The sequence below is a fragment of the Camelus bactrianus genome, chromosome 27, assembly GCF_048773025.1.
Source record: "Camelus bactrianus isolate YW-2024 breed Bactrian camel chromosome 27, ASM4877302v1, whole genome shotgun sequence".
NCBI classification, from domain to species: Eukaryota; Metazoa; Chordata; class Mammalia; order Artiodactyla; family Camelidae; genus Camelus; species Camelus bactrianus.
The window spans coordinates 26,213,354-26,239,491 of record NC_133565.1 but is presented as its reverse complement, the minus strand read 5'-3'; the positions used below and the strand labels follow the sequence as shown (position 1 = coordinate 26,239,491).

Sequence of the window (26,138 nt, the reverse complement as noted above, 5' to 3'; positions counted from 1 at the left end):
TATAGAATTAATGCAATGCCAACAAAAATCCTACCAGATTTTTGGTAGAAATTGACAAGCTTTTTCTAAAACTCATATGAAAATGCAAAGGACCTAGAACAGACAAAATAACTTTTAAAAGTACCAAGTTGGAAATCTAACATTGTCTGATTTTAAGAATTAGTATAAATCTACAGTAATTAAGACAGGGTAGTACTGGCATTAGGACAAACAGATTAGTGGAACAGAAACTCACACATACATGATAAACTGATTTTTGAAAGCGGTACATAGGCACTGCAGTGGAGAAAGTTTAGCTTTTCAAGTAATGGTGCTGGACAACTGGGTATCTGTATACAAAGAGAATGATCTTAAAGCCACACCTGGAGCCATATAGATAGATACATATAGAACCAAAATGGATGGATCCGACATAAATGTAAAATCTAAACTTTAAGCTTCTAGGAGAAAGTCTTCATCATCTTGGGTTAGGTAAAGATTTCTTAAAGCAACAGTAGCACAATCCAAAGAACAAATGGACTTCATCAAAATTAAACCTCTGCTCTTCAAACACACTAAGAATGAAAGCCTGAAATAAATTGTTTTACATCAGTTATACTAACAAGAAAAAAAAAGAATGAAAGGAGAGGCCACAGACAGGGACAAGATCTTTGCAAACATACATCTGATAAAAGGAGTTGTTGTAGAATATAGAGTTCTCAAAACTCAACAGTAAGAACACAACTCAGTTTTTTAAATGGGCAAAAATAGTGAATAGGTACTTCACCAAAGGTAAGAATGATGGCAAAGAAGCAAGTGAAAAGATGTTCAACATCATCAGTCATTAGGGAAGCACAAGTTACCACGAGACAGCACTGCACATCAACTAAAATGGCTAAAATAAAGACTGACCATACCAAGTGTTGGAAAAGATATAGAGAAATTCATACTTTCATACATTACATGATTCTACTTATATGAAACTCTAGAGAATGCAAACTCCTCTATAGTGACAGAAAGCAGAGTGGTGATGGGGTGGGGATGGAAGGGAGGACTTACAAAGGGGCTTTGTAAGGAAGAAACTTTTGGGGGTGACAGTTATGTTAAGTAACTTGATTTGATGAAACTTGATGGTTTCTCACAGGTAGATATGTCAAAATTTATCAGCGTATACAGGTTAAGTATGTGTTTTATAATAAATATAAAGGTGGCTTAAAAAAAAGCCAGGCTGCCTAACCCTATTAAAGCCAGTCCTGTTAATGACAAATAGCAATGAAACCAGAAGTTTCCTAATAGTACCTCAGCCTCTGTACATCAGGAGTTAGGCTTTTTATTCCTCTCAAAAACTTTTCTCAGAATAAGATGTTCTTTAGAAATACACAAAAGAATGAAAATCATCCTCTCAACTAAAAATTTCTTGTATGTCATTTTAATCTTTTGTTTTCCAGACAAAACCAACCAAAAAGTGATCTGGGGAAAAAAATGAAAACATACCACAATATATACATTTTGAAACACAAGTATACACATTTTAATTTATTTTTAAGAATATATTTATATTTTAAAATCAGGACATGTATACGTATGACTAAACAGCATGGCTGATGCAGACCAAATCCACACTGGTTAAGCTTTGAGAACCATTCAATGTGCTGACAGTAGTACTGGCGCAGGCAGACAGAAGAATAAATACTAGTGCTTTGGGGAGCACAGTAGTGATTGGCAGGGTAGGTAAAGAAGGAGCCTCATCGTGGACGCTAAAGCAGGAACAACTCCCCAGTACTGACATGTGCAAAGTTCCAGCTCTCCACGACAAATGGCCCAACCCATCCAGCCTCCCAACATGGCTGGCAAAGGGAGAGGGGTACAAGAACTCAGGCATAAGGGGCACAGGGATCGGGGAACTGGACCCAGAGGAAAACTGAAGTAGAGTTCAGACAAGCATGTGTATTCATACACATACCCCAACAAAGGGCAGTGCCCTATATAACAGAACTGTACACAATTTAACAGAGGCGCTTCCAGCTTCCCTGTCACCTCTTTGGCAGTGAGTTAGGCCATCCCAGGTTCTGACACACAGACATCTTCATCAGGAGGAAGGCTGTCCTGTGTGGTGGGGAAAGGCCTTTAGGTGAGGGCAAAGCTATTGTAGCTATAGCATTAATTGAACATGCCTAAACAAAAAAGATGTTAATTGCTAATTATAAGTGTATGAGCCAAAAATTGCTTCATGTCCCATACCCCAGGGCTGGGCACAGTCATTTTCCTACACAATGGCGAAGTATATGTAATAAGCCCTTGATGTGCATTAGCAAGTAGAATTTGGGGTAGGGAAAGAAATTAGGTTCATCTGCTAAAATTTACACTTACTGCTAGGAACTAAGTTTTAATGTATTTCTTGAGTCAAAATAAAACCAAGTATCTAAGGACCCACTAAGCCCTATGTTGGACTTTCACCTGTAACTCATTCACTTCTGTAAGTTAGGCCCATGGAAATGGAACTTGTCCAGGCTCTCAAGCACACCTACGCTGAAGAAACATTAAACCACCCCTGTATAATTAGGTCCAGTCTAGGCACGGGAAGCCTCAGCTGGCTGACTGATCAGGGCTTCTCAGGACTGGATGTTGGTCGAATTGAGGATTCGAGAAGTAGCATCAGATTTGGAAGCCTTTGAAAGTTCTCGCTGTTGAAAAATAAGTAACATCAGTGGCAGTACTGCCCCCCCAGTTCATGCATGCCCCACCCTTGTTAACATGGGTTAAGTGTCAACATAAGGCCCTCTGAGGGCTGTTTGTCTAAGACAGTGGTCCCTAGCCCAGCACAGGCTGTGTTAGGAACAAAAGGTGAGGGCCTCTGAGCACCATTATATTAGATAAGCGTGTGCACATATGCCCTTGACCCCTCTCCTCAGCCAGTACATTCTGTAAAACCTTACAGAAGAGAAATCCCTTACACTTCACAAAGTACTGAGTTGTCAAGCTAGATAGGCAATAAGCTTTGCTCTTTTGAGCCCTTTATGAAACAATGGGCCAGAGCATTTATCTACCAATCCCTGGGGCTGAGGGCCTTGTAACCTGCTGGTGATTTGATCTCATGCTGGAGCACATGGTATAGAAGTAGAAGACAGAGCATGAATGATCACTGAGAAAGACAGATGTTAGTAGAGGTTAGTCTATTGGCTTCAGTGCTGCCTGGCAGAGTCTACCAGCCATAGCAAACAAAACCAGAAGAATCTCCCCCAGTCCCAGCCAGAGGTAAACAGACATTTAAGCCCCAAGTGTAGGAAATGGGACTTGGCTGAAAAAATGGAAAAGAGAAAGCTAGACTTTGTCCAGCAGTCAGCTAGCCAGAATGACAAGCAGCCACTTCTATAGGCAGAACCACACCAGTTAAGTAACTTGAAAAAAGTAACAGAATATGAAGCATTTCATTGCTCAAAATGAGCTGTAGCCTTGGGCAGCTGTCACATTCTCCATCACTGTAGCAAGAAAGTTGACACCCTAGGCTTTAAACTCAGTATCCTTCCCAAGGGTGAAGGGCAGCCTCACCTCTCAGTAGGAAGACACTGAGGGAAGCGAGAATAGACATTGTTAAGGAAACAGCACTACAGTTAAGTGTCGGCAAATATGGAGTAGGTTACTAGGAGCCAAAGAGCATTGTGGGGAAAAAAATACTCTTCTAGTGACTCATATAATGCTAAATTAGCAGCTTAATATGGTAGAAACAGGCAAAGGCAAAGAAATGAGCATTGGCTAGCTCAGAGTAGACAGAAAGTTGGCAATTCAGCTCTGAGGGGTTAGTAAGATATATATACTCCAGGAAATAATCAGCACACAGGCCAAGAACCTCGTAGGCAGCACACAGCTGGGGCCCTCCTCCCCACGTGATGGGGCCTCTATTCTTTCCAGCACATTGGAGGCCTTTAATGTCACAGCTGGGGAGGGTGAAGGTTTTCTGTTGTGAAATAACATGATTAAAAAAAATTTGCCTGACTTTAAGGTGGGGCTGAGAATCCAATTCAAGTCTGAACAAGTTAATCAGGTTAGTCTGTTGGGAACTAAAACAGATATTTACCATTTTTGAAATCTGTATTAGGAATTACTGCTTTCTTAAAAAAAATTTATGATAGTACAGCTGAGATTATTGGTTAGTGTAGCCCTGTGCCCAGATGGGAATGAAGCCAGCAGACGACAGATCAGTTTGGAAAAGGGACATGGGACATGCAGGGGTTGCCATACAGACCTGAAGCCCAACAGTGGAGCTGTCAGAGAGGGACGGATCCTTCTAAGAACAAAGAATTAAGACAATTACCAAGAACTCCACCAAGAGAGCACCAGGGCAGTGATTAGAAGGGTCACCTCCTGCAGCCAGGGAATGGTATTTCTTAAGCAGAAGGGTCCGGGTTAAATGTCTGGTTGCTGCTGCCATCTTCCTATTTACCCACCTCAAACCACCCCCACCTCATGCCACGGTCAAGGCAGGAAAGGGATTCTCAGCCTCCAAAGAACTGTCCTAACTAATAGCCTGGGTGCCCTTGGGAAGATACCCACTCTGCCCCAACTGTGTGCTCCCCAGAGACTGGTAGATATTAGAAAAGGTGAATTACCGCAAACTCAGAATAGGTGCTGGCAACAGAATTAATGCTGAAGTTGCGTCGGAGGGGGGCCGAGTCAGGGTACCCACCGCTGAGGATGCTGCCATTGAGTTCCTGGTTCTCCTTGTTGGCTCCATGCTTGATGCTGTGAGGTGTTTTTTTCCCCGAACAGGTGGAAGTGAGGACTGGCTGTAGAGGAAAGAAAGATCAATGTATCAACCTTATAATGACTACACACACACTAGCTGTCAAAGGCTGGATACCATCTTTATATTATTCATGTGTCTGTAATCCTATACTTCTACTTTAAAAAAACCAAATTTTTAATGATTTGCAGAACACCTATCTTGTGTGTAGTCTGTAAAATACTTGTAAGACTGAACACATTTTAGCATATACTCCCCCACTACCCCTCTCCTTGTGCAAGAGTATTTGGGTCTAGTGATCCAGTGTCACTGGGCTAGAACCCACATGCAGGGACTGAAGACCAGGCTTTGAACTGAGCCTACAGAGACCACCACCTGCTCTTCAGTTTCCCAGTCACATCCCCAGTGCTTCCCATGATACTAGTGGGGCTCAGAATGACCATGCTCTTCTTTCTCTCATTTAGGTTTTGACAGATTAGCTAGCTTACATCTGTCAACTCTCAGCATCTCAATGATAACCGAATCCAGGGATCTTAGAAACTGGAACAAGTAGGTGGGGCCCTGTGTAGCTGAACCACACTGACTCCTTTTTGTCAGCTACATCTGATGCCTACAGTCCTACCCTATCTTTTGCCTGACAGCTCTAGCCTACTCACAAGGAATGTGCCCAAGCCAGATAAGTTCCTTACCAACTTTGACCCTTGCCTTCATCTGGTATGGAAACTAGAAGAATGTCTTTTGCTGATGCACATGATTAATGGTCATAAGACCCTGAGAGAAGGAAAACTGCCTGGTTCCTGTCAGTATAGATGTGCCTCTCCCTAGTAGTTAGATGCTGTTTTTAGCTTTGGCCCTTTTAAATCCCCCTGTTCCCCCTTCAGCATGGCGTACAGCTGCTAATGCCTTTGGATCATTGGCCCAATCCTGTGGGTAAATTACCCACAATAAACTTCATAATTGCACTTTATGGAGTTGCCTGCTTCATTTTTCGGTCTCAAAGTTCCTTCTCAGTCCACAGGATGTTATTCAATATCATTCCTCCCAACAGGCCCTGGAGTACATAGGTTGGGGCAGTGCTGGGGATGTGCCTGTACACAGAGCATACTAACCTTGCTGCCAGAAGGTGGAAGTCGAGACACAGGGGAGCGGTAGACTGTCCCCGCAAAGACAGGCCGAATGCTACTGTTGGCCGTAGCGTTGGACATGGTGGTAGTGTTCAGCTATGGAGAAGAGCAGAGGTTAATGATGTGAGATAACATACTTAGTAACCCATCCCTACACTACAGAGAAGCGAGAATGGGAAGCAGTCTAAGATTGTTTTCATGGTGAAGAGCTTCCGGGAAACCTGTGAAAAGTGCTGAAAGTTCCATCTAGCAGATGAAAGTTAGACAGACACCTATCAAATGACCCAGCCATATCACTCCTGGGTATTTACCCAAGAGAAATGAAAGCATATATCTATACAAAGACTTACACATAAATATTTATAGTTGTTTTATGTGTAACAGCCAAAAAACTAAAAAGAAACCAAGTATCCATCAACACAGGCAACTAGATAAGCAAATTGTGGTATATGCCTCCAATGGAAAACTGCTTAACCATAAAAAGGAGTAACCTACTGATACATGCAACAACACAGATAAAAGAAGCCAGACATTAAAGTATACATACTGTATGAGTCTACCTGTTTACAGAAAATGTTAGAAAATACAAAATAATCAACAGTTACACAGCAAAGCTGCAATTGCCAGGAGTGGGTCAGGGTGGTGACTGGGGTAAAGGATGCAAAGGAATACAAAGAGGTAAAAGGAAACTTTGGGTGTGAAAGTATGTTCACTCTGTTGATAGTGGTGATGGTTTCAAGGTGTATACGTATGTCACAGCTTATTAAAGTATACACTTTAAATATTATGTGTCAATTTTACTCAGTAGAGCTGTAAGCTTTTTTTTTTTTTTTAATTAGAAAAACTCTAGGTAGATGAAAAACCTTCAGTGGGATAGCAAAACTATTCAAATACAAGATACAAACTAAGAAATCCAACATAGGAAAGTACCTCTGTGGTCTTAGGTCATGGATAGATTATTTGCAAGGTACAAGAAGTACAAGCCATAGGGAAAACAGAATGAAAGCATTTCACTGTATTAAAATTAAGAACTTTTTGTTCATCAACAAAATACTATAAACAGTAAAAAGACAAGATACAGAAGACATAAAAATGCTGAGAAAAGCTATTGTAACACAGCCGACAAGAATATACACAAGAAGTCTTATAAAACTTGTAAGAAAGAGACAAATGTTCCAAAAAAAAGAGCTTCAAAAGATTTCTCAGCAAAGAAAATCCAGAACTGGGTTAATGAACAAGGCAAAGGTTCAACTTCACTAGTAATTAGGAAATTGTAAACTAAAATCATGAGATATTACTTCACACTCATCAGATGGGCAAAAACTTTAAATTCTGAAAATACCACATGTTGGCAAAGACTGGAGCCGCCGTAACAGTGAGGCACTGCCACTGGAGGCATAACCTGTGATAACCACTCTGGTGTCACAGACTGAATGGTTAGTGCAGCCACGACTGCAGACGTGTCTTAATGCAGCACTCCTGAAAGCCAGGGCTGCCTCACTTATCTTTGTATTCTCAGCATCTAGTATAGAGGTCCTCAAACTTTTAATGAAAATGCAAACCTTTCTAGAGTTAAATATTATAACACATGTTTAAAAAATTTGTCACACTATTTTCATAATAAAAAATTAACTACTTAAAAAATAATAAAAAATAAATAAAAATTTAAAATTAACTACTTAATATTAAACAATAGGGAACTAGTTTAATAAATGGCATTATGTCAAAACAATAGGCAGTGAATAATGAGCATGTATTTGGAGACAGTTTGGTGCTATGAAAAAAAAAATCACAACCAATACCAAGTAGGGAAAAAAGCAGAAATCAAAATTATATACATGATCTCTACTTTGTAAAAATACACTATTTTTAAAAGTTTTTTTACAAAAGCAGGAAAAACACATATTCTCAATGGTTGTCTTGGAGTTACATTACAGGCAATTTTTAAAATATTTTTAATACATTATAAAATATGAGTTGAGGAAGAAAAAGGAAAATAATGCTCCCCTTTATTTATCAGAGAGGAAATAAGGAAGGAACTCCCTGATTTCCTGCCCTAGAGATTAAAGAGTATTAGGTATTCCATTTCCTAAGCACAAAGGCTTCTTTCACATAGTGCCATGGTCACTTGTTGGAATTATAGGCTGAACCTCTGAAGGATTTTGTCATTATAAAATGTTGGCAGGTACTGGCCCTCTGAGTTTAATCCAGCCTCAAACACTGGCACACATCAAAGCTGGCCACTCCTTGACTGTTGCTGTCAAGCCACTACTCAGGATTAAACTCTCTAAAATGGACTCAACCTGGAAGGCTAGAAAAACCCTTTCCCATCTCTGCAGGACAGAAGGCAAGAGATGGGCAAGAGCCGTAGCCTCAAAAATGCCTCGTACATGGCGGCTCACGGGGTCTCGTGTTTACCTTGCGCACTTTGCCCGGCGTGCTAGGTGCTAGTCCTCGTCGCTTGCTCGGTGTTCGCGGAGCACTGCCATAGAGCATCTCTGTCTCTGTTTGCTTCTTGTTCTTCAGTTGCTGTGTGAAAGTCAGAGCAACAGTGATAAATCCCAGAAGGAGAACAAGTCTGAGATAGGGGCAGAGGCAGGGCCAGAAATCTAGTACAAGTCCCTGTGCCCAGAAATGAAAAGAGCTGCCATGACTTCTTCAACCAACCCAGAGCCCTGGCAGAGATGCTGGGCTGCTCACTCATTATCTTCCCAAATTGGGTTCACTTACTCTTTCCTGCTTGGCTCTCTCTTTCTCCAATCGATGCATCTCCCATTGTTCTGTTACATACTCCATGAATTTCTGTCCGTTCACCACAAATGCCTTTGAATGCTCCTGCTCCCACATTTCAATCCGTGCCTTTAACTCCTCTTCCAGCTGAGACCAGAAACAAGGACAAGTTAATTACTTCAAATCTTTGGTTGTGAAGCCCAAAGAATGCCTCCTCTTTCCCCAGAGTATCATTAGTATGACTCAGGTAACTGGACCCACGTGGGAACAGGTTAGAGTCTCAGGATGGTTCATTCATAATACACATGAAGGTGGGAAAAGGCAAGAACCCAGAATTGACCACTAAGGTTTTGGTGCCTGAAGCTGGAGGCAGCAATGGGGAAGACCAACAATGTTAAGGAGACAGTATGCACTAAGAGCAGCACTATCTGTGTTCCAATCTAGAATCTACCTTTTGCTGGCTGTGAAAAGGTAGGTAAGTTACTTAAATTCTCAGTGCCTCAGTTTCCTCATCTGTAAAAATGGAAATACCAATCTCATAAAAATGTTATGATGATTAAATGAATTAATAAACAGGAAGCACTCTGAAATAGTACCTGGCACTTAATTTGATAAATGCTAAATATTGTTATTATTATTATTAAAGTAGAGAATAGTAATAAGTCCAAAGCACTTTCTCAGAAGGTTATCTTGTGTTATGGGCTGAATTATGTCCCCTGCCAAATTCGTATGTAGGAAGTCTTATTTCCCAGTACCTCAGAATGTGGCTTTATTTGGATACAGTGGTAATTAAGGTAAAATGAGGTCATTAAGGTGGGTCCTAATCCAACATGACTGGTGGCCTTATAAGAAAAGAAAATATGGACATAGACACATACGAAGGGGGACTATGTGAAGATACAGGGAGAAGACAACCACCTGTAAGCCAGAAGAAAGTCCTCCCTCAGAAGAAACAAACCCTGATGACACCTTCATCTCAGACTTCTAGCCTCTAGAAGTGTAAGAAAATAAATTTTTGTTGTTTAAGCCACCCAGTCTCTGGTACTTTGTTATGGTAGCCCTAAAAAGCTAATAAAACTGGATATTCAGTTGCTTATACTAGGAAGGCACAGTATGTACTTAACTATCCTTGCCTAAGCTTTGGAAGTGAAGACAGTTTTAGGGCAAAATGATTTAAACCACAGGGTATACAAGAAGTGAGGATTTTGTAGCCAAGTATCAAAAATTCTTATCTGGCGTTGTCCCTGGATTACCTTAGGGAGTGTTTTTTGGAGCTTGGCTCGTTGCTTTTCTTCTTTTAGAAGATTTCCTCCACGATTTGTAAATCGACTTGGATCTGAAGCTTTTCTCTGTGAAAAATACATTTTAAATTAGAGTAAACCCTGGACTATCAGATCAATCACTTCTGCTAAGAATCCTCTCTCATAAATGGAGACATACCATTAAGAAAACTTCAGAGTTCTGCATTCCCATGTACTCTTAGCAGTGAGAAATGGTGGCTTTCTAAGGAGGGAGTGGGGTGTGAGCACTCCTGGGCATATGTAAGATCATACACTGAGGGTACAGGAAAACTATTGTTTCCTTTTTAATCTAAAAAGTAAGACAGGCTTTAATACTTATTGCACAATTTCACTGCTCCCTTTACTGGTTCAGATGTCTCTGATGGGAAATGGGGTATGTAGGGGATGAGGCGGAGGTCTCCACTCAGAGGCCCTGGTGGTGCCACCCCTACTTGCTCACTCACTTCTAGCATATTGAGATGACGCAGCTTAAATGTACTCAGTTGTGGAGTTCATAGATAATCTGCTTTCTATGAAATTAACCCTCACAAAATGGACAAAAAATGTAAAATGCTGGGCTTCTTATTCTTTTTAACTCTTCTTTTTTGTTATTCTATAGTGTATACAGCATATGAGAATAGTAATATAAGCATATAATTTATAAATATAAATTAGGTGAAATACACTCAAAAATAAGTACAGATAATCAGAAAAGTTTAGAAACAATCTTGACAATTTGGGGGCCAAACTCTTAAAGAAATTGTTTCCCTTCCAGACTACTTGATTGGTAACTGCCTATAAGCAAAAACTAAAGAGAATGGTAATTAGTTTCTTATTTTTTCTTAAATACTGGCATGTAAACAAGGGTTGCTTATTTGGCTCTTTATTGGCTGTGTGTGTGTGTGTGTATCGTTTTGAGATATAGTTGATTTACAATATTATGGAAGTTTCAAGCGTACAACATGGTGATTTACAGTTTCTGAAAGTTATACTTCATTTTTGGTTATTATAAAATATTGGCCACTATTCCCAGTGCTGTACAATATATCCTTGTAACTTATTTATTTTATACATGGTAGTTTGTACTTCTAAGTCCTCTACTCCTATACTGCCTCTCCTCCCGTCCCTCTCCCCACTGGTAACGACTAGTTTGTTCTCTATATCTGTAAGTCTTTCTTTTTTGTTACATTCACTAGTTTGTCTTGTTTTCTAGATTCCACATGTAAGTAATAGTATACAGTATTTGTCTTTCTCTGACTTATTTCACTAAGCATAATAACCCTATATAGGTCCATCCATGTTGCTGCAAATGGCAAAACGTCATTCTTTTTGTGGCTGAGCTCTTCATTGACTTTTACTCCTCCTCCTCGCTTTCAAACAGAAGTAGTAACTGAGAACTAGAACACCTGTTCTTCAACAGCTATGAGCTCTCATACAGTTCTCTCTACTTGAGTCCTAGTTTCTCACCTGTAAACTTGAAGGAATTTGAAACTCAGGATTCTCTAAAAGCCCCTTCAAGCTCTAACAGGGAGAAGTATGAACCTGAAAATGGGTCTCCTTGAATTTCATGCCTGAGGTTCCTCACTTGTCTCATCCTAGTCCCAGCTCTGAACTCTAAAATCCTCTAAGGGAACCTATCTATTCATGCTAAGTCTATGAGAAGAAAAGGAATTCAGAGTACACAAACATGCACTAAAACCCAGGCAATTTTCTAAGGAAACAGCAAAAGTTGGAAGAGTACAGAATGTTAGTTGCCTGTCCCAACATTCATTCTCTCCTTCCTTAGTGACAGAACCTGAATTTATCTGCAGTAGCACTTCTCTCAGACTTGCCAGCAGTTGGTGCGGCACTTCAGCAGAGGTGCTGTGAAGAGAGCCTGGGAAAAGCCCTTAGAGCGGGTGGAGAGGCAATGCCTCCGTGTTCCCTCCTCTATCACGCTGCTGGAAACACTACAGTGGGAGCTTGAGCCGCCTTGGACCTGAGGACAAGAGCCACCCCTTAGTGGTTGAGGAACTATAAGCTGGAGAAGCCTGGGACCCCACTGACTGTGGAACGGCCATTCCTGCCCTGCATGCACTGCCCACCTCTAGACCTCCTTTATGCAAGAAACTTCAGCCTTACTGAAGGCATTAATTTTGGGTTTTTCTCTTATATGTTTCTGCATATAAGCTTGACAAATACAGATGGGTGTGAGCAGTAATTCACAGACTTAATGATAAAGACAGAGTTTTAGAAGGCTGGTAAACAGCAAAAGAAACAGGCCTTTGACTCTATACAGGGGATGCTTTCTTAACACTTCACTGTACTCTAAGGAAAACAGACAAAATCTAGGGCAATACCTCAAACTCTAAGAAAAGCCTCCAGCTTTCTTCCCACTTCTGGACACCTTCAAAGAGTTCTTTGTGAACCTCATAGTAGTTTCTTAACCGCACAATCTCGGCATCATGGAGCTGGAGCAAATTTTCTGTGTAGTCCTCTGCAAGATATAGGCCCAGTCAGTTTCAAAAACTTCCTCTAGTATTTAGTATCCCAATTTACTAATCCCTCATCCTCTGAAATGGAAATAGATTTTTCTTTTTTATGGTAAAAATGATACATGAGTAAGTATCTGTTGTGGATAATAAAAGCCAGGTTTGCCACCATCAGCCTGGTGGGACTAGAGGCTAAAGGACTAGGGTGTGGACTAAAAAGACTAAGATTCTCAAAACTCTGTGTCATCTCTTGCTTTGTCTTAGGTTTCTTTCACATTCTTCCTTTCTACCCTGCCCAATAGAGGGCTGAGTCACAGAATATGTCGAAAAATGTTGAACTTAGTAAAGACAGCATCATCTTTACATTCAGTTCAGGTCAGACTAGAACTCCACTGGCCCCGGGAGTCATGCTCCACAGGCTCAAATGTGGGCTCTGCCATTTACCTGCTGTGTGTCTCTGGGTTAAGTTGTTTAACATTTATGTGCCTCAGTGTCTCATCTCTTGACATGAGAATGAAGTGAGATAATCCTGCTAAGAGTCTGACATTGCACCTGGCATACAGTAAGCACCTGATAAACTTGAGCTTCACAACTACTGGCTACAGTGATATACTGCTTCAGAAACCAAGAGATCTCTTATTTCCCAATAGTACTTGCAAATACTTATTTGAACAGGAATGGCAATTTATGCTGAATGGCTTGAAAAGGTAGCTGTATCTGTTCAGCAGAGGAAATACTTCCTGGTGAATGTCCGCACTTGTAAAAGGCAAGTGAGCAGGCCACAAGAAGAGCGACGCTTCTGTACTAACCAGCATAGTAAGGGGCAAAAGCTTGTCTCTGCTCTTGGCTATAAAAACACTGGTCCCAGTACTGAGCCAGCTCTACTCGTATTGCCTCAATCACTTTCTTCATGTTTTGCATTTTCAGTTCTTCCAACCGATCCACTTCTAATTGCAGCTGAAACAAAGAGATCTATTAGAGGTGCTTGTCATACATACTTGTATGTTCATATACATTTGCAAAAAATTTTCCCCTCTTTTAATAAAACTACAATACAAAACCACAGAGGCAAGTCAACACTTTATACGATATCACAAGAATCAGAAACCTAAGAAACATACACAGAAAATAAAAGATGAGCAGGCTACTGCCACCCTTTCCTGATGCTTGTCTTAAAAACAGGCTGACTCACCGCTGAAGCTGGTAAAGAAATCAGACTTGATACCAAATGCTGACCTGGAACCCTCTGGGCTTCTTACCGCTTTCCTGACCTTGGCCTTTGACCCAGTCATTAGTGTGGCCACAGCTTCTCTCTCTTCTGCAGGTATTTGCAACCTATCCCAGAGCTCTCGTATCTGAGCACGCAGCCCCTCACACACTGCTTCATTTTGTGATTTTCGCATTTCCAGCTGTAGCAAGAAAAGCCAGCAGTTACAGAAAAGACAGCAGCACAGAGACCTCCCACAGGTTACATCTGTACCCACATGGAGAAGCACTTTTACAAAATTGTGAAGAGGTGTGTTTTCACGACTTCTGAAAACAAACCATAAGGCTGTCATTATGGAAAGATCCCCAAGGACTAGAATTCAAATTTTTAATTAAAATACTTTTTTTCAATTAAACAGTAAGCTAATTCAAATAACTATTACTATTTCATCCAAAGTCTCAATTGTATATCCTTAGAGCTATATATGAATTAAGGCTTTTTTGTTTAAAAATAAATCAAGGTTGTACATCATATAATACTATCTCATTATCTTTAACAAAGGAAAAAACTGTCAGTTTTCTCAAATTGCCAGATATTATGGAGATCCCAGGCCATAATATGAGCAGACATTACCTGCCGTAGCAACTTCTGTAGTGTCGCAATATTTTCCAAAGATAAACAAAAGGCATCTTCATCTTCACACACCACATCTCTTTCAAAGCTTGTGTCCGGGGTGTGATCTAAATCTTCCATACACAGTATGATCTGTCTCTTTATGTTGACAAACTCCTCACGCCTAGACGCCTATAAAAGAAAATGATTACAAGATACCTAGAGGAAAATCAAATAGCTTTACAGAAACATGAATGTAAGCATACCTTTGTTTCCCTTAAAGTTGCCACATGTTGTCTGAACTGGCTCAGCTCTTCTAAGCTGGGAACTGAGGTGCTGTCGACGTCATAGTGGGGCATGCAAAGAATTTCACACAGTTCTTGATCTTGTTCTTGAAGTAGTTTCAGTTCTTGTTTTCTCTCCCTTTTCTGTTTTCGCATCAGTTCTACCTGAGTGCGTAAATCCTTTTCTAGTTGTAAGATAGTTGTCTCTCCTTCTTCCTGTATGAGACAAGGTACCATTGTTAAGGTTCAAGTGGAAGTGGGCTAGGATGATAAACTTTTACTTTAACTTACAAATAAGTCAATTCAAAGATAATAGAATATGGCACAAATAGGGTCCCCTAAGGAAGGTCTCCATTATGGAAAGGTACTAGGGCACTTTAACAAGAGGTAAAAATTGGTTGGAAAGCTTGCTTTGAGTTACCTATAGGGTAGTATATTCATTTATTTTTTATTTTACCATTTTATTTCTATTTGGGAGGGTTAGGTTTATTTATTTATTTATTTTTAAATTTTTTAAATGGAGGTACTGGGGATTGTAGTATATTTAGCTCATAACTAAATGCTTATCCCAATAATCCTAAAAACATTACCTAACTAATAAAAATAAATTTACTACTCCTTGCTCTTCTCCTAACTGTTAAGCAGAAGGAAAAAAAGTGGCAGTTGGGGGGAGGGTATAGCTCAGTGGTAGAGTGCATGCTTAGCATGCACGAGGTCCTGGGTTCAATCCCCAGCACCTCAATAAATAAATAAATAGACCTAATTACCTCCCCCCACAAAAAAAATTTTTTAAATAGTGTTAATTTAAAAAAAAAAAAAAGGGAAAACGACAATAACAAAAAAGAGGCAGTTACATGTCCTATAAATTTCATTCAACATTGGTGAACTAAAAACTGTGATGTAATTTAAGGGAGATGTACCACTGTATTACCAACTTGTTATCCAATTTCACATTAAAGGTTTAAAAAAAAAGACTAAAGAAACTATTTTATCCAAAATCAATGATCTTTATACCATTTATGTTGATTTCAGAAAACTCTACTGATATCACAGTCAGCCTGATTACTCTTGGCTAGCAGATACGAATTATCTTTAACCTTTAAAGGCAGACTCCTCCTCCTAGGCTGACTCCATCTAGATACCCAGGCAGCTCTTCCTGTAACAGGGAGATGGACTGGAGACCTTATTAGTACCTCATTAGCCATCACATGCTGTCCCTGCACTACATCTATTCTAATTACCTTTCCAAGTTCCATTTCTGTCTTTATTTTTATGTTCCCAACACAGTTTTTACTGGTTCTAATCAGGAATATGTTTTGGGGCTCCTGTCATTCATGTCATGCTTGCTGGTGTCCTCATTCAAGCCCTAATGTGCTGGACCACAGTACAACAAGGTACACAGATAAACACGGCACACTCTGAATTTGACTATGCTTTCCTGATACTCCAGCTGCGGAGACATTTCTTCTCATGGCCATTCTGGCTGGTTCAGTGGTGTGTAGCTTTGGATATGAAAAAAACCACAAAGGCAGGCTTTCTGGGTAACTTTTCCTTATATCACTGGTCACTTGTTTCATAGGTAGCCCTTTTTATTTTCTTTCAGAGAAGAATGGAATGATACCATCTATGCCTAGCTCAGAGTTAAAAAAAAGAAATTTTATGTCCTACAAACTGATAGTAAGAGGAAGCTTGTTTTTGATTAAAGCATTGCAACACTTATTGCTGCAGTTACATGTCCTATAAATTTTATTCACCTCTCAACAGGGCAACTCTTTACATAAGTGAAAATTACTTTGCTGGAACCAAGTAACTAGGCAGCACGTTCTCCCCATTTCTCATGTCCAGTGTCAGCCCTGTGAGGAAACTTCCCTCCTGCAGCCCTAAGTCAAAGTTCTTCCCTAAACCTCAGACCCAAGCAGGATCCCCTGACACCCTGCTGTGTACCTGAAATGGCTCGACATGTAGCTCGTTGCACAAAGTATTCAGCTCTTTTTGACAGATGGATATGCTTTTGATGAGTCTTTCCTTCAGGCTTTCCTCTTCAGCAATCATCATGTCCAGGAGGTCCTACAAGACAGAAAACAGTCCCATAAAATTTTCGGTTTCTCATTGGCCTCAAACAACAAATAACAGCAAAACCCTCGTAATTTCAAATTTTTAAGAAAGGACTTAAAAACAAACAAAATCAGGAAGAGCCTGTGATACCCTAGTGTCACTCTATATGCTATCTTAGATGAGACAGCGACATCCTCCCCTGTCCCACTGCACAGAGACCATTACTACTCAACTCACCTTGATGTGTTTCTTTACAACCTCAGTTCTCTGTAACCGCTGGTCCTCTGGAATGCCAATCAATTCCCATATTTCCCGAAGGTGATTCAGGGCTTTCTGGAGACATACTATGGACTCCTCTGCCAGCACCTCACTAAAAAGCAAAAGAGAAGCCCGCTACATGAGTTACTGCCTCCAGACTAAAAGCAGTATTCTTAGGAACTAAACAAACTAGTTTCTCAGTGGGTTCAAGGCTAAAACAAATTGAAAACAAGCTTTCAGTTTAACTCATCTTTAACTACTCCCCTCTCCTTCTCCCTCCAAATACCATAACACTGGCAAAGCAAAATTCAGTATCATATTACACTGTGGAAGTTCAGTCTTCTGAATAATACTCAGAACCTGGACTTTCATCAATGGTTCTACCTATGGCAGTACAATAAAGAATTTTAAATGCTTTTGTTAAAGAAAAGCCAAAGATATCAGTAAAACAAAACCCCCATCTAACACCAGAATTTGCTGGTGAGAAGCTCCTATAAAATAGCTGGCAAGTTACCATGATTTTGTTGCTGTTCTTTATTTTTTCCTTCCAGTTTTATTAAGCTATAATTGATATATAGCACTGTATAAGTTTAAGGTATACAGCATAATGACTTGTTTTACATACATCATGAAGTGAATTATCACAATAAGTTTAGTAAACATACATCATCTCACATAGGTAAAAAAATTAAAAGAAATACAAAAAAATTATTTTTCTTATGATACTCTTAGGATTTAGTCTCTTAACAACTTTCGTAAATAACATACAGTGGTGCTATTTATTATGTTGTACATTCCATCCCTAATACTTATAACTGGGAGTTTGTACCTTTCGACTGCCCTCATCCAATTCCCCTTTCCTCCCATCCCCAGGCCTCTGGTTACCTAAGCCTCTGATCTTTTTTTTGTGAGTTTGTTTGTTTCTGAAATATAATTGACCTATACACTATGTTTGTTCCTGTTACAGAATACAGTTATTCAGTATTTCTATACATTTCAAACGGATCACCACAATAAGCACCATATAAAGATATTATATAGTTATTGATTATATTCCCCACACAGTACATTTCATACTCATGACTCATTTATTTTGCAACTGAAAGTTTGCTTCACTTATTTCTTCTCTCCCTTTAGCCCCCTACCATTCTTGGCAAATACCTGTTTGTTTTCTGTATCTTTTATTATGTTTACATTTTGTTATGTTTTGTCATTTGTTTTGTGTTTTTAAATTCCATATACAGGTGAAATCACATAGTATTTGTCTTTCTCTGACTTATTTCTCTTAGCATAATGCTCTGGGTCCATCCATGTTATTAGAAATGGTAAGATTTCATTCTTTTTTATGGCTAAGTAATATTGCATTGTGTGTGTGTGTGTGCATACACATCTTCTTTATTCGTTCTATTGATGGGCACTTAGGTTGTTTCCATATCTTGGCTATTATGATTAATGCTGCAATGAACACAGGGGTGCATATATTTTTTCTCATTACAGTTTTTGGCTTTTTTTCGATAAATATCCAGAAGCGGAATTGCTGAATCATATGGTAGTTCTATTTTTAATTTTTTGAGGAAACTCCATACTGTTTTCCACAGTGGCTACACCAATTTACACTCCCACGAACAATGCACAAGGGTTGCCTTTTCTCCACATACCCGCCAACACTTGTTATTTGTTGTCTTTAATAACATGATCCTGATAGGTGTGAGGTGAATATCTCATCATGGTTTTGATTTCTATTTCCCTGATTAGTGATGCTGAGCATATTTTCATGTGTCTGTTGGCCATCTGTATGTCTTCCTTGGAAAAATGTCTATTTAGATGCTCTGGCCATTTTTAAATCAGATTTTTTTTTTTAATGTTGAGCTGTATAAGTTCTTTGTATATGCTGGATATTAACCCCTTGTCAGATATATTGTTTTCAAATATCTTCTCCCATTCAGTAGGTGGCTTTGCTGTTGTACTTAAATTATAACTATTAACTTACAGAATGGCTAAAATTAAAAAGATAATCATCAAGTGTTGGTGAGGATACAGAAAAGCCAAAATTTTCATATACTACTGGCTGGAGAGTGAACTGATACCACCACTTTAAAAACTGTTGACAGTATCTGCTAAAGCTGAACCCAGCAGTTCCATGTCTCTATACATACCCAGCAGAAATGCACACATATGTACCTTTGTATGTACTATAATGATCAAAGCAGCATAATCATAATAGCACGAAGGCAGAAACAACCTAGATGTCCATCAATAGAATGCAAAAATAGTACATTCCTACAATGGAATAATATAGAAATGAATACAAAACATGGATAAATCTCAGAAACTTTATGTTGAACTATGCTAAATGAAAGAGGTCAAACACAAAAAGACTACATACTATGTGATTCCATCTTATGAAATTTTTAAAAAGGCAAAACTATAGTGAAAGGAAGAAAGCAAATGAGCTGCCTGAAATTAGGGCAGGGGATCAACTGCAAAAGGGCACAAGGAAACTTCTTTAGGGTGACGGAATGCTTCTAGATCTTGATGGTGATGGTGATTATGTAACTGTATACAATGACCAAAACTCAAACTGTACAAGTAAAATGAGTCAATTTTACTGTATGTAAATTACAACTGAAATTTTCAAGAAAAAAAAAGGTAAAAGAAATAACTAATGTAGAAAAACAAAAACAAAACAAAAAGTTGGGGAAGAGGAAGAAAAACAGTCTGAGCAAAAGAAGTCAGATAACGCAAGCATCTTTCACTATGTGGTTCCATTTATACAAAGTTCAAAAACAGGCAAAACTAAGCTTCGCTTTGACAAGTCAGAATAGTGGCAGTCATTGTCCCTGGAGGTGGTGACTTTTGGAAAGGGCACAAGGAGGGCTGGTTATACCATGTATACTTTGTGAAAATCCATCAGTTTTGCATTTGATTTTTATACATTTCTGTATGTATGTTATTCTTCAATTACAAAAAATTTATTAAAAAAAATTATTCATTATTTATCTGGAATACAAATTTAACTGGGTGCCTTCTGTTCATCTTTAAAAAAAAAACTTTACTTAAATATGCTAACCCTTAATCTGCTTCATACAATGTTAAAGAACACATTTTCTCTCCTTTCTTGGTACAACTGGATAACAAAGAGACTGGTCTGGCGCCAGAGAAACTAGAATCTGGATGTGCTTTGCTATCAGTCAGCAGGGAGGCCAAGAATAAGTCACTGAAGCTCTGTGTGCAAATGATGAGCCAAGAGGCTCTCACTGTCCCCTTTTCTGTCTCAGGTTATTCAGTGGTTCTGAATCACCAGCTTAGATCCCCAAGGACATCAGTTTCTCCATAGGTTTTTAATATATTTACACCCAAGACATTTCTTTAGCCAAGAAATCCAGTTTAAAGGTTGCCTGTCCTAGTAGGAGAAAAGCTTTTGCACAATTACCAGATGGCATCAATACCCATATGATGAATAGTGTTTAAAAGAACTGACTGTTCTCCATTCATTTTAGAAATGTTAACAGGTAATTAAGTCATTTAATCTCAATTAATCAAAATTTAACTAAAGTGCTTCCTCAGGCAAATAATCCCTTTGTACTCCACTTTTAAGACAAAAGAATGCACAAGTCAAAATCCTGATTTTAGCATTTTATTTAAAATAACCTATAAGATCTAAACTGTGGCCAATATTCAGTCTGCAAAGCCTTAGAGTTGAGCCAGATCAGCCTGGGCCAGTCCTGAGGGGCACGCCTTCCGAGAATGCTCTACAGCCTTTGTTCTCCAGTCTGGTTGCCCCTCCATCTCCAATTCTCACCAATCTCCACATAACAGCTAGATTCTCATGAAAACAAAATCCAATCAAGCTCCTGCTTAACTTCCAGCTTCCCACCACCCTCAGGAAACATAGTATAACCAAACACCTTCAAAGGAAGGGCCTTCTAAAACTGTTCTCCAAGTCTGTCACTTAACCCCTCCTACCTCTCACCCCCTAAAACTCCAGCCAGCTGAACTTGCCAAGTGTCCCCTGCAGAGTCCCCCTCACTCAACCACATGTAGCTCTTGGTTTCTGAACAGCCTTGCTTCTGCACATTACCTTCCACCTGCTTGTGGAAAGCTGCAGATTCCTCACAGTCATCCCCTAGCTAGCAGACCATAAACTTCAGGGCAGGGACCATCACATTGTATCCATCCTCATTTTACCCCAGTGCACAGTAATTATCTAATAAATGTAGAACAAATGGCCTAGAATTCCTGCCAAAGGTTCACTATGTTTCTAACTTCTACCTACCTTAAGAATGTATGAGTTCTCAGATAGTGACAACAGATTTACAGGCAGTGCCGCCTAACTCTGTAAGACATCTAGAAGGTAAAGTGATTACTTTTCTCAACAATTAAAAATCTGGCACAACAGGCAAAGCATCTGAATAGATGCTTTTTCTCCAAAAAAGATATACAAATGGCCCACGAGCACATTCAAAGATGCTCAACATCATTAGCCACCAGGGAAATGCAAATCAAAACCACAAATAAATACCACTTCACAGCCCCTAGAATGACTATAATAAAAAAGACAGTAATAAGTGTTGGCATGGATATGAAATTAGAACTTTTGTATACTGCTGGTGGGAATGTAAAATAGTACAGAAGAGTCAGAAAACAGTCTAGCAGTTCCTCAAACAGTTACACATAATAGTTACTACACAACCCAACAATTCCATTCCTAGGTATTTACCCAAGAGAAATAAAAACATATACTCACACAAAACTTGTACACAAATGTTATAGCAACATGATTTATAATAGCCAAAAAGTGGAAATAACCCAAATAGCCATCAACTAATGAATATATGATATACCTATACAATGGAATAATATTTAACAATAAACCTTGAAAACATTATGCCAAGTGAAAGAAGCCAGTCACAAAAGAGGACATATGATTCTATTTATTTGAAATATCCAGAATAGGCAAATCTATAGAGACAGAAGTGGATTAGTAGTTGCTGAGGGCTGGGATTCAGGGGGGTGGAGGAGTGTGTAAAAAGAGGATTAACTGCTAATGGGTATGAGTTTTTTAAAGGAATAATAAAAAATGTTAATTCATTGCAGTGATAGTTGCATAAATCTATGAATACACTAAGAATCATTAAATTGTACACTTTAGGTGAATTGTACGGTATGAGGATTATATCTCAATAAAGCTGTTATTTTTAAAAATCTGGAACATAATCTGAAGTTTTAAATTTGTGACTTAATTGAAAAACTTAGATATGATCACTAATTCATTTAGTCAAACAAATTACTTCTACAAAATAAAATGACATGAAATTAGGATAAAATTTATAATCTCAAATCCAGTTAAAACCAAGACAAACATCTATACAGCAAATGTACTGCTAAACTCCAGCAAATGGGCAACTAGAAGCAGTATTTACACAATTTGCTATAACGAAAAATTTAACCCTCCTTCGGAGCTAATAACTTAAACAAATCTGATTTGGTTGGAAAATGGGTGTTTGGAATTACCACATGTTCTAGAAATTGCTCTCATGACAGTACAGTTTTCAAAGAATTAAAAAGCTATTGACAACATTCCAATTGTATGACTGAATCCTAGTATCATCCCAACACCTCTTTCTTACATCCTTGCCATTAGCCATACTTTCAGAAGAGCCAGACTCTCACTCCTCCCTATCTCTGCTGTTACCTCCCTGGTCCAGGTCGCCACTGTTATCTCTTGCCTGTACTACTCTCCTGGCCTTTTAACTGGTCTCCCTGCTTCTGCTTTGGCATCCCTAAGCTTATTGTCTATACAGGAGCCACAAGGCTCCATGCCCTCAAAATCTTCCTATAATTCCCTCTCTTGGAGGAAAAGCCTCTGCCTTTACAAAGGCCTCCAGAGCCCTCTACTCCAGTCACACTGGACTCCTAGCTCATTTCAGCACTATCCTACCTCAGGCATTGATTGGCATTTGTTATTCCCTCAACCTAGACTGTCTTCCGCTACATGTCCCATGGCTTGCCCCTTGCTGCCTTTAGAAGATGATCTTTTCTCAAAGATCATCTTCTCAGGGAGGCCTTTCCTGGCCAATCTCTTTAACCCTGCAACTCCCCTATCCCACACCTTTCTCTGCTTGATTTCTCTCCACTTATTACCATTTAACGAATAACTTGATGTTTCAAAAAAGTTGTATGATTTTAAGATGCCTCAGCACAATCATAGTGAATAATAATTATCATGATACAATTATGTACCGCTTTGCTACCTGGTTTCAGGTAATTCCCCAAAAGGTGCAAATTTGAGATTTTTTAAATAATACATCACCAAAAATCTAAGTGTGCTTACAAGAATACCACCCAAGAATACAAAAGTTGTAAAAAGGGCCGATTTTTTCTCTTGAACCTAAGTCACTAAGACTGGAAGATACTGCAAATGGACCTCTAAATAATTTCCTACCTTCTGACAGCAGTCCACTGATACACTGTCCTACTTTTTCTCTAAAGCCCTCCTGAGAAGTTTTGTTAAGCTCCTCTGTATAACCTGCTTCAGGAAATCGACAGCCAATGGTTAATTCAGTGAACAATCTGATAACCATGACATTCTCAAGCATATTTTTCATAGTCCTTTTTAAATATGAATACCTGAAATTCAGATTACCCCAAAGTCTGGTTTTGTTAGTAGAGTAATTCTAGTTGCTCTTTTAAAGCCTAATTATATCTGTCAGCCGAACCAAAATTATCTTTTCCTCCTCTTTCATTCACTCTTGAAAGCAGATGCCTGAACAATCCAAACACTGTTCATGAACTTGGGGTAAATTTCCTATAAAATGCCATTTAAAACTTCAATAGTCCTCAGAACGTGTCATTTGTTTAAACCCAAAGCAGCTTAAATGAGCTGTTTTTTAGTTAATATTTGGAATCCACAGCCTTATACCTGAAATCTGCTGTTCCAATGGTACCAGTGATTTGTACTCCACTCCCAAACTCCCGAGAGCAAGCATTTGAAAAGGAACGGTTGGAATTAGTAACCATGGAAGAAAGAACCTTACAGAGCCATACATCAGTTTGACCAAAAACAAGTTATTTAATAATGAATCATCCAACGCTTCACCCACTACTTTCCGAAAATAAGGCTAACATTTGAATCGCTTTTAAGACAAAAGTCCTATGCATTGACATTATTTTAGAGATGAGCAAACTGACCATTCAACATCTTTGCCCAAAATCACGAGGCTGGTAAGTGGCTGGTCCCGATTTGAAGTTGGACACTCCTTTCCCAGCACCGCTTGAGGAGTTGTTACAACAACCGGCAAAGAATTCTTTTAACCGGAATTTCTCAACTTGCAAAAAAACCAAGCTATCTTTCCAATTCAAGTAAAGTGTTAACACTGTAACACAGATACATCGAAAAACGATAAATTAAAAACTTAACGGCTTTATTTAAAGAAAAATGAACTGTGACCGTAAAAGACTCAGGACTTAGAACAAGCCATCGGTGCTAAGCAGCAGCACCTGAGACGTTTTGCGGGCGGGGAGGGTGGGGCTCTCCCAAGCCGGCTCTGACCGCCGAGCACCCGGGGCGCTGGGGACAAGAATAGCCTCCCAGCCCCACCGCGTCTCCCTCTCACCTGCGCTCCTCCCGCACCCGGGCGTTGGGGCCTGCGGGAGCCCTCGGCCGCCGGAAAGCTGTGCGTCAAGTAGGGCCTCCGTACCGCCAAGCCCGCTCACCGCTTCCCAGCCTCACTGGGGCGCCAGCTGACGTGACACCCAGGCCCCGGGCCGAGAGCGGCCTCTCGAACCCCGCACCGGCGGCGCACCCGGGATAGGCGTCCCTCCCTACGGCGCCCCCTCGATTCCTCCTAAACCCTCACCTTCTCCTCATGACGGACGCTCCAAACAGGCGGGCGTCGAGGACCCCGACCTTCTCGACGCGGGCCAGAGTACAGTAACCACCCGCAAGCGCCGGCGAGCTCGCTCCCGGTCGCCGCCCGCGAGCCGTTAGGCCTCTGCAGGATTTCAAACCTAACACCGCGACGGAGGAGCCCCACGATTGGTGCCCCGGCCCGTCGCTCCTCGCTAAGCCCCGCCTTCTCCCCGCCCTCCGGCGCTCCGGGACTTGGGGCGGAGGCTCGCGCAAAGGACGTGGGAAGCTCTAGCTCACTGGCTGGAGATGGAATCTGCGCCTGCGCCCGCGCGCGGCTCGCTTTCCTCGCTCCGTAGTAGTCAGGACATTTCGTATCCTCCTCGCGAGCCGGCCACCTCGTCGGAGCCCCACCGGGCCCCCACGCAGTTTTGATTCCAAGAGCGCGTTGCCGCCCAGAGGTCGCCGGGTCTCCCCGGCTTGGCGCATAAACGGTCTCACTGCCCTCAGCCTGCGGGTGGCAGGAGCAGAATTTAACAGAAAAGCCTGGTGCCTTGTTTCCCTCGCTCATTGGAGACTGACCTTTGGTGGCAATTCCTCCAGATAAAGGAAACCGTGCCCTAAAGGGGAAGGGAAGGGACATTGAACCCTGCTCACCGGCCTGGTACCTTTCTAGGCGAGTGATCCCATTTAATCTTAACAGTCCTGCTAGGTATTATTGCCATTTTACGGGGGAGGAATCCATCTCAAAAAGGTTTGAGTGATTTGTCCACGTAACGATTGGTAAATTTAAAAAATCATGGTTTTCTTTCAAATTACATGGGTGTATATAATTGTTACATGAAAATTTAAAAACTTAAGGGGGAAGGTATAGCTCAGTGGTAGAGCGCATGCCTAGCATACATGAGGTCCTGGATTCATTCAATCCTCCACACCTCCATTAAAATAAATAAATAAACCTAATTACCTCCCTCCAAATATTAAAAAGAAAAAAAAAAAACCTCAAAAGCGACAAAGTACTTTTGTATCCTTACTGCATGCCTAAATGCTTATACTTTTTTCCCATTTTTTCATGGTTGCATAATATATTGGTGTGTAGATTCATAATTCAACAATTTTGCTATTGATGGATATTTAGATTGCAGTTTGTACAAATAAAGGTCTTCATACCTGTATCTTTGCATCATTTTCTTAGGGTTGGTTCTTAGAAGTGTAATCACTGAACACTCCCTCTCCAGACAGGTTGTATTTATTAATTTGCCCTCCCCACCAAAGGAGCCTCACCTGAAGAGTACTTTCCGTTTACCCTCAGCAGCGTGGAGTATTACTGTCCTTTTAAACCTCTTTGCTAGGCATTTCCTTGTTTCATTCATAGTTAATTGATTATAACTGAAATTGTACATTTCCCCCACGTGTATTGGCCAAGTGTAACTTCTGTGAATTCTCTTCATTTGCCTTTTCCATGTAGGAAAAGTAAGACGCTCGTTTGCTCCACCGTCAGGACCATGGTTTTCTCACCAAGAACTTCACTGATGCTTTCAACATCCT

At 40.1% G+C, this 26,138-nt stretch overlaps 1 protein-coding gene across 5 annotated transcripts; it reads right to left on the bottom strand.

Annotated features, from left to right (window-relative positions):
* Positions 1-1,482: 1,482 nt before the first annotated feature.
* On the bottom strand, positions 1,483-24,777 carry PRC1 (protein regulator of cytokinesis 1). Of its 5 annotated transcripts, none has more exons than XM_010955088.3 (15): positions 24,601-24,777; positions 16,721-16,853; positions 16,373-16,495; positions 14,411-14,644; positions 14,166-14,336; positions 13,585-13,734; positions 13,135-13,282; positions 12,194-12,330; positions 9,828-9,923; positions 8,575-8,721; positions 8,263-8,373; positions 5,830-5,940; positions 4,587-4,763; positions 4,223-4,264; positions 1,483-2,663 (listed from the first exon to the last, which is right to left on the bottom strand). In XM_010955088.3, exons 1-15 carry the CDS (start codon positions 24,609-24,611, stop codon positions 2,592-2,594), a joined length of 1,863 nt encoding a protein of 620 aa, XP_010953390.1. In that variant the 5' UTR covers positions 24,612-24,777; the 3' UTR covers positions 1,483-2,591. The 5 variants fall into 5 exon arrangements, with proteins under 5 accessions (XP_010953390.1, XP_045372685.1, XP_045372684.1 ...); XM_045516729.2 differs by having other exon boundaries at positions 4,664-4,763; positions 24,601-24,774; XM_045516728.2 differs by lacking the exon at positions 24,601-24,777 and adding an exon at positions 23,933-24,068.
* Positions 24,778-26,138: the final 1,361 nt, after the last annotated feature.